The sequence below is a fragment of the Etheostoma spectabile genome, unplaced genomic scaffold, assembly GCF_008692095.1.
Source record: "Etheostoma spectabile isolate EspeVRDwgs_2016 unplaced genomic scaffold, UIUC_Espe_1.0 scaffold00569702, whole genome shotgun sequence".
Classification (NCBI taxonomy): domain Eukaryota; kingdom Metazoa; phylum Chordata; class Actinopteri; order Perciformes; family Percidae; genus Etheostoma; species Etheostoma spectabile.
In genome coordinates, this window is record NW_022605269.1 from 17,364 (window position 1) to 29,027 (window position 11,664).

Consider the following 11,664-nt stretch of genomic DNA (forward strand, 5'->3'; position numbering starts at 1 on the left):
TCTCTGAAAGCACAACTAGTCGATCACGAGCGGCTCAACAGCTAGATCTAGGACAGAGAGGCCAGCAGGAACGTCCACATACACTGCTACTCTGTTAGAGACAGAGCAGGAAGTGAGGTCTGTTCTTCTGTTATTGTGACAGACAGAGTAACCACCATCAGAGCATATCAGTCTCCAGGAATGATCATTATATCCAAACACACAGTCTCTACTGTCTCCTTTCCTTCTGATTCCTCTGTAACTCACTGATATATGAACCTCTCCTCTCCTCTCGACCTCCCAGTAACAGCGACCAGTCAGACCATCTCTACACAGCAGCTGAGGCCACCAGTCAAATCTGTCTGGATGGTCAGGATATGACTGATCCTCCTCCACATTTGTCACCTTCCTGTTGTTGTCAGACAGTTTGAGGTTTCTGTGTACTGTGTTCATGTCCAGTTCCAGTTCACAGACATCTGATGGAGAGAACAAGACACAATACAGCTGCAGGTTATCATCTCATCATTTATTAACAACTTTACTGACAATAACTGAAAGAAACCCCTTCAAACGTTGATATCATATTCAGCTGTGAGTGATGTTTAACAGTCCAGTTCTACCAAAATGAAGAGTTCCTGAACATGAGAGTCAACATGTCAACAATGTCCAGCTTCTTGTCCTCGTGTTGACCCGATGAGGACAGCTGATGATCCAAATCTAGAAACATCAACTGAATAAAGTCTCACTAATAAAACTGTCCCATCTTCTTCTACTGCAGCACAACGCAGCTCTGAACCATCTGCTTTCTAAAACTGCTATTAGCTGATGTTCAGTTATAGAAATACCAGTTTATGGATGAAAAATGAGGATTTTTGGTATGTTTGTGTCTGTGTGGTATATCTGATACCAGGTCTCCCATCAGGGAGGAACTGGAAGATAAATCTACCTCAACTCACTTTATTTACCTTTTAAACATTTTTGGGACATTAATTATGCCGTGTTGTGTTCATGGACTGTGAGTTTTTTCAACGCTTATTTATTAAAAACATCCAGAGAAGAAAACTGAAAGGTACTTGAACAGAACTTATGTGTGAATAAAAAATAAAGAAACAAAGTTAGCTTTCTGTTGGCTCGACTGTTGATCATGTATTTATGTATTCATTAGTTCTGTTAGATCAACGTGTTCAGTTTGTTTTGTTTGTGGATTATAAATTAATATAGTCATAATAGTAAGTATAAGTACATTTTTACCTGGCTTTCACTACCTTTTGGCAGGTGCAGGACAAATAAAAAATACTTAAGTAAAAAAAGATCTAATGTCCTCAACACGGCTTTAAACTCTGCTTTAAACTCTGCTGGGTCTTCTTCAGGCCTAACCCAGCTGGGTGGAAACCTTTCATTAAATATGGGAGTTTAAAGCAGTGTTGCAGACATTAAATGTTTTTCACTTTTGAAATACCGATATAGCTCATAGTGAGTTAAGTAGTTCCACAGTGGAGGCACCGCGTTCTTGTTTGTTGATTATTTCTTTATAGTTACCTATGCCTATAATAACAACATTCCCTGGTAAAGGGAGATTTAGCCAATTCACCATAATAAGTAACTTCATCTCATATTATACTTCCAGCACCAGGAAGGGGTTAAACTAGTGTAACACACAGCTGAGTTCTCTTAGAGCAAACTTCAAACACACTCACACTTCCTCGGACCAGGTCTCAGTCTCTGAGGTCCACCATGGTCCACCCTGCAGTAAGACACAAAGACAATGTCCACTTCATACTATAGGGCTGTGGATAATTGAAGGTTTAACCATCATATTGGGAAATGAGACAGAGTGAGACTACGTCGACTCTGCAGCTTGTTCAAGTCAAAGTCAGGGCAATGCTGCTAAAGCTGTCACGGTGTGGTTACACTTAAGCCGCCTACACGTGATACGCAATTTGCTCTCTGCGCACCGCTAGGTAGGATGCAGAGCAAAGCACAGCGCAGGTAAACGTCATTAAGGCTGGCAAGGAAACTATTTCCCAGTGCTAGATAATGACGTGCCATTATCTAATTTGTTGTGCGTACCAAAGGTCAGCGGCAACTAGATAAAGTTGAAGTAATTTGAACGTTGAGTGCAGATCAAAGCGGCACCACTGCCCCCCCGCCCCGTAGGAAATCAATGGAGCGGCCAGAGCAGAGGGGTTCTGCCCCCCATCATGTGTAGGCGGCTTTACTCTGAGACATGACAACAGCATTCTCTGTGCCCTGGTGACAGACTGACAGGCTGGAGGTCTGGAGGCGTTTTATTTAGTTTGATGTGGAAAATGTCTAATTAAATGACATGTAAATAGGTTTTGCTATTAGTCATTGTGCTTTATGACTTGTTGAATTGTTTTCCTATTTGCTGTTGTGATTTGCACTTCAGGGCCACCGTACATTGCAGACCTCTGACTTTGAATAAATATCTGTATTTGTGTTATAAGATTGAGAACCACTGTAATACATCTTCACTTAGATCCTCCATTGAACATTAAACAGAGTTTCTCAGTTAGTGACAAAAAATAAATAAAATTAAGTCTTGGTCCGTCCATACCTGAGAGTGTCCAATCTGCAGTTTGGATCCTCCAGTAAAACAGAAAGCTGCTTCACTCCTGAGTCTCCTGGATGATTGTAGCTCAGGTCCAGCACTCTCAGATGGGAGGGGTTGGAGCTCAGAGCTGAGGCCAGAGAAGAACAACCTTCCTCTGAGATCAGACAGCCACAGAGACTACACACAAAAAAATGGGCAGAGAGCTTCACAGTCCCGCTGTACTTGAAAATGTCATTGTCCAGTAGAGAGAGAGAGAAATAAACCATGTTTGTAATTGTTTTGCAGTTATTACTTTCAAAAGCATAAATAAATTAATTGTTTGCTCCGTTCTGCTGTTGTTGAAGCTGCCTGTAAAAACGTAGCACAATAAGTGAATCGCTAATTTTAGGCTCAGAGCTGAATGCTAAATGTAGCCTATTTTGCATTGTGACACTATACTATTTCAGAGACTTTATTCTTATACTGAAGAATGGCCTTAGAAGCTGAGCTTTTATTTGATTTTACATCTTACTGTGACAGAGACAAGGTATTGTAAGACATGTATTGTCATACTATTGTTAAAAATAACAATTTCCACGATACAATTCAAGTTTAATAAAGAGCAGAACTCCAGATAACTGCTGTGGGCTTCTATGTTTCTGTCTGTGATGTGGATATGTCTATCCTGATTCGGTCTGGTTTCCCCATATGCAGATGCAGATCCACATACACAACGTAGTGAGACTGTCACAAAGGGGACCGTCACATCTTCTTCCTCAGCCGAGCTGCGGCCAGAAAACTCTGACTGGCTTTGAGACGTTGCAGAGAGTTTTCACAAAATAACAAAGGGCAGGACAGCCAGCTGGCCTTCTTGTTGTGGGAATATTAAGTAATATTAGCTGGCTTGCTATGTATTGTGTCATTGGCTCTGTTAGCAGAGTTGTTGACCCACTAGATTTTTATTACAAGATATGTAATCATAACAAATGCACGTCTAGAAGTATGACAGCAGTAATGAAGTAAATTACTGTGAAACTGTAGGGACACAAATCCCCAAAAAATAAATAAATGATACAGAATGTTGTTTTAAATTTAAAGTTACTCAGGTCATAACTGAACACCAACCTAAGAGTTTCCAGTCTGCAGTGTGGACTCTTCAGTCCAGGAGAAATCAGCTCTACTTCAGAATCCTGCAGCTTGTTGTTACTCAGGTCCAGCTGTCTCAGACTAGAAGACTGGGAGCTGAGAACTGAGGACAGAGCTTCACAGCTTTTCTCTGACAATGTACAGCCACTCAGCCTAAAAGAGATTCAATAGAAAGGCCATCCACACATTAGTATATTAAGGAATAAACAAGTTAGAGCAGTGTTTCCCACACAGACTATTTTGTCTGGCGCAGCATTGAGGCAAAGCTGTGTTCCTGCCCGGGGGAAGAGACGCTGCTGCCGGAGCTCAGATTATATGAATACAATGTTGTCAGTGTGTTATTGTTGGAGTCCTGATCCGACTCTTACCAAACAAGGGATTGCGCCTGCTTTAGAAAGTTACCTAGTCTCATGTTTGCGGTAAAATGTAGTTTGGTTGTCGAGGTCAAAACACTATGTAGCAGAGGTAAATCAAATAAACTTATTGTAGATAATGTTATGTCATTTGTGTACTCTTACACTGAATGTTTGCTGCTTTAATCCAAATGAGTATTGAAAAGTATTTTCTGTGACTGAAAACACACGTGTTGAGGATGAGGACCAGCCAGTCTGAAAAAGAGCTGAACAGTCCAACCAGTGTAATTAGTTATGATATTAAATTGTTTACAATATTTTCAGCCTTCAACCAGTGCTGCTCAAAGAGAAAGACAGGGTCAGGAAGAGAAAGACGTAGATTTGTTGTGCATTGAAGAAACAGTAGGAGAGAAGGACAGCATCCAAAACCGTGTCCTCCTCAATTGTTAAAAAAGTATTCTCCCCTCACCCCCTGGTCAGACACCGCGCGCCACATATTGCTTTGTAACATGTAGGAAACATTGTTGAGGTTCATTTCATCATTTTCATAAAGCAGAGAGCCAACCTGAGAGTTTCCAGTCTGCAGTGTGGACTCTTCAATCCAGAAGATAGATGCTTCACTCCTGAATCCCGCAGGTAGTTGTTACTCAGGTCCAGCTCTCTCAGACTAGAGGACTGGGAGCTGAGAACTGAAGACAGAGCTTTACAGTTTCTCTTTGACAATGTACAGCTACTCAGTCTGAAAGGGATTCAATAAAAAGTCAATCCAATAATTAACAGGATGAAAATAACCACTCACAGGGTGTTACTTTTTATTTAACTAAACACCAACCTGAGAGCTTCCAGTCTGCAGAGTGGACTTTCCAATCCAGAGGACAGATGCTTCACTCCTGGATCCTGCAGGTTGTTGTTACTCAGGTCCAGCTCTCTCAGACTACTCTCAGAGGACTGGGAGCTGAGAACTGAGGACAGAGCTTCAAAACTTCTCTCTGACAGGTTACAGCCACTCAGCCTGAAAAGGAATTAGCAATGCATGACAACACAGCTTCAAAAAACATAAATACATTATAATTAAAGAAAAACTGCCTTTCATCTGAATAGCTGTGAGTGCACGTACAGAGCTTTGTTGGAGGCTTTAACCACTGGCAGCAGCCTCAGAAGAGCCCCCTCTGAAGCAGAGTATTTCTTCAGGTCAAACACATCCAGATCTTCTTCTGACGACAGTAAGATGAAGACCAAAGCTGACCACTGAGCAGGAGACAGTTTATCTGTGGAGAGACTTCCTGAACTCAGGGACTGTTGGATCTGCTCCACTAGAGAACCATCATTCAGTTCATTCAGACAGTGGAACAGGTTGATGCTTCTCTCTGCAGACAGATTCTCACTGATCTTCATCTTGATGTACTCAACTGTTTCCTGATTGGTCTGTGAGCTACTTCCAACAAAGGTCATCAGACCTTGTAAGTAACCCTGATTGGTCTGCAGTGAAATACCCAGGAGGAAGCAGAGGAACAAGTCCAGGTGTCCATTTGGACTCTGTAAAGCTTTGTCCACAGCGTTCTGATGAAGATGGTTTAATTTGGGTTTGACTCTGAAGACTTTAGGTAGCCGGGAAGTTGTTTGTTCTTCCGCCAGCAAGTTGACTCCAGAGTTGGTGAAGGTCAGATGGACATGAAGAGCAGCCAGGAACTCCTGAACACTCAGATGGACAAAGCAGAACACCTTGTCCTGGTACAGTCCACTCTCCTCTTTAAAGATCTGTGTGAACACTCCTGAGTACACTGATGCTGCTCTGATATCGATGCCACACTCTGTCAGGTCGGATTCATAGAAGATCAGGTTGCCTTTCTGCAGCTGTTCAAAAGCCAGTTTTCCCAGAGACTCAATCATCTTCCTGGACTCTGGACTCCAGTGTTGATCCATCTCAGATTTCCCATGATATTTAACGTTCAGTTTGGACTGAACCACCAGGAAGTGGATGTACATCTCAGTCAGGGTCTTGGGCAGCTCTCCTCCCTCTCTGGTCTTCAACACCTTCTCCAGAACTGTAGCAGTGATCCAGCAGAAGACTGGGATGTGGCACATGATGTGGAGGCTTCGTGATGTCTTGATGTGGGAGATGATTTTGCTGGCCTGCTTCTTGTCTCTGCATCTCTTACTGAAATAATCCTCCTTCTGTGGGTCAGTGAATCCTCTGACCTCTGTCACCATGTCAACACACTCAGCAGGGATCTGATTGGCTGCTGCAGGACGTGTGGTTATCCAGAGGAGAGCAGAGGGAAGCAGATTTCCCCTGATGAGGTTTGTCAGCAGCACACCAACTGAGGTGGACACTGTAATATCAGCCAGGATCTCAGTGTTGAGGAAGTCCAGAGGAAGTCGACACTCATCCAGACCATCAAAGATGAAGACCACCGGGACCTCTTCAAACCTGCTGAGTCCTGCTTCTTTGGTTTCACTAAAGAAGTAATCAACAAGTTCCACCAAGCTGAACTTTCTCTCTTTCAGCACATTCAGCTCTCTGAAGGTGAATGGGAATATGAACTGGATGTCCTGGTTGGCTTTGCCTTCAGCCCAGTCCAGAGTGAACTTCTGTGTTAAGACTGTTTTCCCGATGCCAGCCACTCCCGTTGTCATCACGGTTCGTATTGGTTCATCTCTTCCAGGTGGGGCTTTAAAGATGTCTTCACATCTGATTATTGTTTCTGGTCTGTCTGGTTTCCTGCATGCTGTTTCAATCTGTCTGACCTCATGTTCTTCATTGACCCCTGCAGCCCCTCCCTCCATGATGTAGATCTCTGTGAACATCTGATACAGAACGGGTAGGTTTCCTGCTTTAGCAATTCCCTCAAACACACACTGGAACTTCTTTTCCAGGTTGGACTTGAGTTTGGGGCGGCATCCTGCAACACTAGTTTCTAAAGAAACAAATAATATTAGAGAATCTAAACATTAAGGCTTTTTTTTTTTAAAACAGCCTTGGTTCTGATGCAATGTGTGCAGTTACAGCATAGTTTGGAAATATACAGTTGTCACATTTTTCGATCATGATAAATGTGTTAAAATCCTCTTACTGCTCTGCAGACGGTCAGCCAGCTTCTCCTGCTTCATTCTCCTCAGGAAGTGCAGTGTGATCTTCAGAAATGCTTCTCTGCTGCTCCTCCTCTGCTCTTCATCCTCACCCTCCAAAACCTCCTCATCCTCCTTCTGACTCTCTAAGCATTCTGGGTAATCTGGACATAGAACCTTCGGAATCTTCTCCAGCTCTTTCCTTACAAAAGTGACAATGTTCTCCTCCAGCAGCTGGACCAGAATGATAAAGTCAACATTTAGTTTAAAGAACTCAACATGTGATTCATCTCACAGTCTGAAGGCCTGCTGGTTTGAAAAGAGCAGCATGGAGACTATTGGGATCTGAATGGTAGTTTATCATTTAATCTGTAGATAATAATGAAAATATTCTTTTAATATGTACACACCATAAATATGGAGTCCAGGTCTTTTTGCTGCTGCAGGGCAGACTGACCACCGAGGCCCTCTGAGCTCTTCTGGTGAACTCTGTAGAGAAAACATCAAGTTTAAGAACATTTAATGATCTGTGCACAGTCCTGATGATGACACAATGGCAACTGTGGCTCTTGAGGAGTGTTATGTGGTTCAGGACAAGGATTGGATATCGTTTGAGGATCGTTGTCAGCGCTGTGGTCTGGCAATTTGAGTTTAAGTGCAAAGAGACAATACGGGAATGCTGTGGACTCTATCTACCTGAGCTCCAAAACCAGGAACTTGTGGTCTGGACTGAGAACCATCACAGACTACAAGAGGAAACCTGCAGTGCTCAGGTAACCTTCAACCTCTCACTGCTCCAGTCTGTAGTCCCCCCATGATTCAAGAAGGACACCAAGAGCGGACTGGCAATCGGAGGTTCAGGAGATTTCCTAAACAGCCGGTCCATCCCAGGCCAAACCGGCCATCATATTTCAATTTCCGGTTTCAGAAAGAATATGCATTTATTCCGCTATTATAACAATGACGTCCTAAACTCAGTTTAAGAACATTAATGATCTGTGCACAGTCCTGATGATGACAACTGTGGCTCTCATACATGGATGCGGTCGTTGGCTAAATCACCAAATGCATCTAGGACGTCGTATCCAGGATTATTGTACGGACATTCAGAATCAGGAGAAGAACCTTTTATTAACAGGGACAACAACAACAGTTTCTCAGAGTTTTTAAAGAGGTGCACTTGAATACACCATTTGTTTGAGGATTTGTTTTTGGGCCGATATGCTTTACCTTCGATATTTGCTTGCGTATCTCACTCACAGGGAAGGCAAAATTTTCCCACAGTTCTGTTGTTTCTCCGTCATCTCCAACTCTGATGAGTAAATGTTACCCAGTGTCCTTTGCTGCATGCTGCCAACCGGTAAGCTAAACTGTGTCTCTTGTTTTTTTTTCTTTGGTCGTGTATGTAGGCGGGGACGTAGAGAGAAAACATACTGGGGTACTTGTAGATCGTGCTTCTGTTTTAGATAGTTCAAACTGGAAAGCTAATTTTGATGAATTCTGGAACTTAAAATCTAAATCGTGACATGCAGTATATTGACAAATGCTTACAACTCTTTGGTTTTAAAATTTTGGAAGTACGAAGCATTCCTGAAAGAAATCCAGGAATGCGCTGCAGAGAGCGGTGCGAAGTAATCTGCATTAATAGAAGTATATTTCCAGGATAACTGCCTGACATCTGGCGCGTACCCTTCATCTTCCGATCTCTGTGTTGCTGTTCTTCAAATCCCATTGCTAGTTGAAACCACAACACATTACAAGCTAGCAAGCTACAAGCTGAAAATTGGAAGTTTTCAAAAATATTTCAAAAAGATGGTGAAACAATGTAAATGTGCTGTATTTATATAGCGCTTTTCCAGTCTTAACAACTGCTCAAAGCGCTTTTACATCTACAGGAAACATTCACCATTCACACACTGTGGCCGGGGCTGCCGTACAAGGTGCCACCTGCTCAACAGATAAACATTCACACACATTCACACTCCGATGCGCAGCACCAGGAGCAACTCGGGGTTCAGTGTCTTGCCCAAGGACACTTCGACAATGACTGCAGGGGCAGGGATCGAACCACCAACCTTCCGATTGGCAGGCAACCGCTCTACCACTGAGCCACAGCCGCCCCAAGGCAACAAGGCAGGCCTCTTGGTTATTTTCTTCTTGCGCCTTTTCCTCTCTAACTGGGACGTTTTGCGACCGATTGGTGGGATTGCTGTAGACAAAGTACACACAGAGATACAAATAACTGTCTTTAAAACTGAGAATATATAATCAAATGTCAAAGTGGGAAATACAGCTGTTAAGCTCTCGCACAATCTTTTCACTTAATGTCCTCGTTATCAGTCTGAACTCTAATACTGTTGGTGACAACACCTGCATGAAGATGTTGCCTTTTACACTTTAGAGTAGAGTTCATGCTGTGCTTTTGGCAAGGTGTTAACAATCACAAATTATTTGGGTGTAGTACACTTTTAGTCACACACAGTTTTATAAATTAGACCCCAGGACTGTAAGACTTAGTGATGGGTTGTTTTGGTTTCTTTTGTAGTGTTATTATTGCTACTGTTACAATTACTTCTAAAAAAGGTTCTGATCTGGTTTATTGGCATTTCTCTAAACCAATGGCAATTGTCTTGGGCCCTGGTGGTTCTGGTCTTGTTATCATTGGGTATCAGATTAAAATCACAGAATGCCAAACCTAGACCATGAAGCTCTGAGAGAGTCTCATAATAACAAAGTTTTAAATTCTTACCTTTCATCAACCGTTTGTCCATATTTAAACTTCATAGGACGATCCATAGACCAGTCACTCTTCATGGACACACAGCTGGGTCCAGGTCCAGGTACAGGTCTTTATTGCAGACTAATGAAAAGTAGTTGAAGTTGAAATTAATACTTATAACTAGTTTAACAATAATGATATATAAGTGTTATTTCAAGAATTGATTGCCAGGATGAATGTTATAAATTATTATTATAAATTATTATTATGAAGCAGAAGCTCACATCACTTTGACTCAACATGAGTCTGATGACTTTAGACTCAAGTTTACAAAATCAAAACCTTGACAACAATGACTTGTGATTTCAGTGGATTTCAGTGCTTTTTATTTGTAATTAATCAACTCATGTTCCTGAAAACAGACTTTCAACCGCTGTAAGAAAGGTTGTTTTGCAGGTCAGACCTGTCTGGTGGTCCTGGTCCTGGTATCACTGGGCATCAGATCAAAACCACATTACGTGGCATCGCCAAACCCCGACTATGAAGCTCTGAGAGAGTCAGGTAATAACAACGTTCACTTTTAAATTCTTACCTTCCATCAACAGCACTTGTCCATCTTTAAAGTCAATAGGACGACCCATGGACCGGTCACTCTTCATGGACACACAGCTGGGTCCAGGTCCAGGTTTCTGCTGCTGCATCCTGATACAACAAGACCGTGGATGATTTACTATTCACCAAAATGTAATCTGATGAAAGATGGCGTCTCATCTCAGTAGATAAGCAGTGGTTGTCTCTTTGCTGCGTATTCAGTAAGAAGTTCTTATTACTAGATATTGAGAGGGAATCCTGATGGAGGAGTGATGTGAGTGCTGAGCTCTAACATGGAGAAGAGTCCATCATCATCTCACCTCTGAGCTTTGGTCTGGCTGTCATGGTCCCCCCACAGAGTGGTTTTAGAGGGAGGGGCTCCCTCCTCTCTGTCCTCACACTGACTCATAGCAGAGTCCACACCTGCTGGGAGACATCACCTCTGTTACTGTCAGCCTATAAAAGGGTAAAATTCCAATGTGCCATATACTATCATGTTGTGATGTTTTATTGCATTATATACCAGATTATCTTTCTATAGTATAACTATATGAATACAAACTAAGTAAGTAAGCATTACTATGTTAACATGATAAGGTGTATTTATTGGTGGTATTATTGTAGATGGTATTATATTCTTGTAATGTGTGTTTATTTTGGGACTCTTTTCTGCATTTCTTTACTTCCTTTTAAGTATTTGTGCTACAGCAATGGATGACCATTGTCTCTGCCGATCATAAAGTTTTATGTAATCTCATAAAATAGGATTTAACTCCTTGGACCTCTTCAACTTTTAAAAACTCCTTCAGTTAACTTCTTTGATTCTTTTGTGATTCTACTGAACATTTTTCCCGGGATGTTACAGCTTCTGGAAGGCGACCATCAGCAGCTCTTCTTCATTTCTGTTTTTAAAGATTATTTTTTGGGGAATTTAGTTCAAAGTTCAAACACTTCCTTGTCATCGTTTAGCACAACAAGATCACTGTGTGACAGCCTAAGGCTGCACAAAGAGTTATACAATATATTAAATACAATAAATAATAATATTTGTATTTCATATATGTCATTAATATTATAAAATAAATGTAAATTCATCTAGGATCCCATATATTAACCCTAACCCCCATAACCTTAAGACCCCTAACCCTAACACCCCTAACAATAATCACTGTTACAGTTACCCTAACCAAGCTCAACTCTTCTCCCACAAAACACGTTTACAGTTTAATGAAAGATCAAAAGCAGCTGAAAAG

At 41.8% G+C, this 11,664-nt stretch overlaps 1 protein-coding gene and 1 long non-coding RNA gene across 7 annotated transcripts; both read right to left on the minus strand.

Annotated features, from left to right (window-relative positions):
- On the minus strand, positions 1 to 10,420 carry LOC116685250 (NLR family CARD domain-containing protein 3). Of its 6 annotated transcripts, none has more exons than XM_032510403.1 (10): positions 10,413 to 10,420; positions 7,512 to 7,590; positions 7,107 to 7,335; positions 5,150 to 6,950; positions 4,865 to 5,044; positions 4,598 to 4,771; positions 3,659 to 3,832; positions 2,558 to 2,731; positions 1,677 to 1,723; positions 1 to 455 (listed from the first exon to the last, which is right to left on the minus strand). In XM_032510403.1, the coding sequence occupies exons 2-10, from the start codon at positions 7,512 to 7,514 to the stop codon at positions 16 to 18; spliced, it is 3,222 nt and encodes a 1,073-aa protein (XP_032366294.1). In that variant the 5' UTR covers positions 7,515 to 7,590; positions 10,413 to 10,420; the 3' UTR covers positions 1 to 15. The 6 variants fall into 6 exon arrangements, with proteins under 6 accessions (XP_032366294.1, XP_032366289.1, XP_032366291.1 ...); XM_032510398.1 differs by lacking the exon at positions 10,413 to 10,420 and adding an exon at positions 9,851 to 9,937; XM_032510400.1 differs by lacking the exons at positions 4,865 to 5,044; positions 10,413 to 10,420 and adding an exon at positions 9,851 to 9,937.
- Positions 10,421 to 10,430: 10 nt separating this feature from the next.
- LOC116685252 (uncharacterized) lies at positions 10,431 to 11,205 on the minus strand. The gene is made up of 3 exons (XR_004330931.1): positions 11,194 to 11,205; positions 10,732 to 10,837; positions 10,431 to 10,522 (listed from the first exon to the last, which is right to left on the minus strand). It is a non-coding gene; the product is annotated as an uncharacterized LOC116685252 (long non-coding RNA).
- Between the last annotated feature and the right edge of the window lie 459 nt (positions 11,206 to 11,664).

Excerpts from the sequence above, each read along its gene's own strand:
- LOC116685250 (XM_032510398.1), bottom strand. The coding sequence starts at position 9,915 with ATGAAGAGTGACTGGTCTATGGATCGTCCTATGAAGTTTAAATATGGA. Across the intron at positions 6,951-7,106 it reads GGCTGACCGTCTGCAGAGCA|AAACTAGTGTTGCAGGATGC; the intron begins GTAAGAGGATTT and ends TTGTTTCTTTAG. Across the intron at positions 5,045-5,149 it reads AAAGCCTCCAACAAAGCTCT|GCTGAGTGGCTGTAACCTGT; the intron begins GTACGTGCACTC and ends ATTCCTTTTCAG.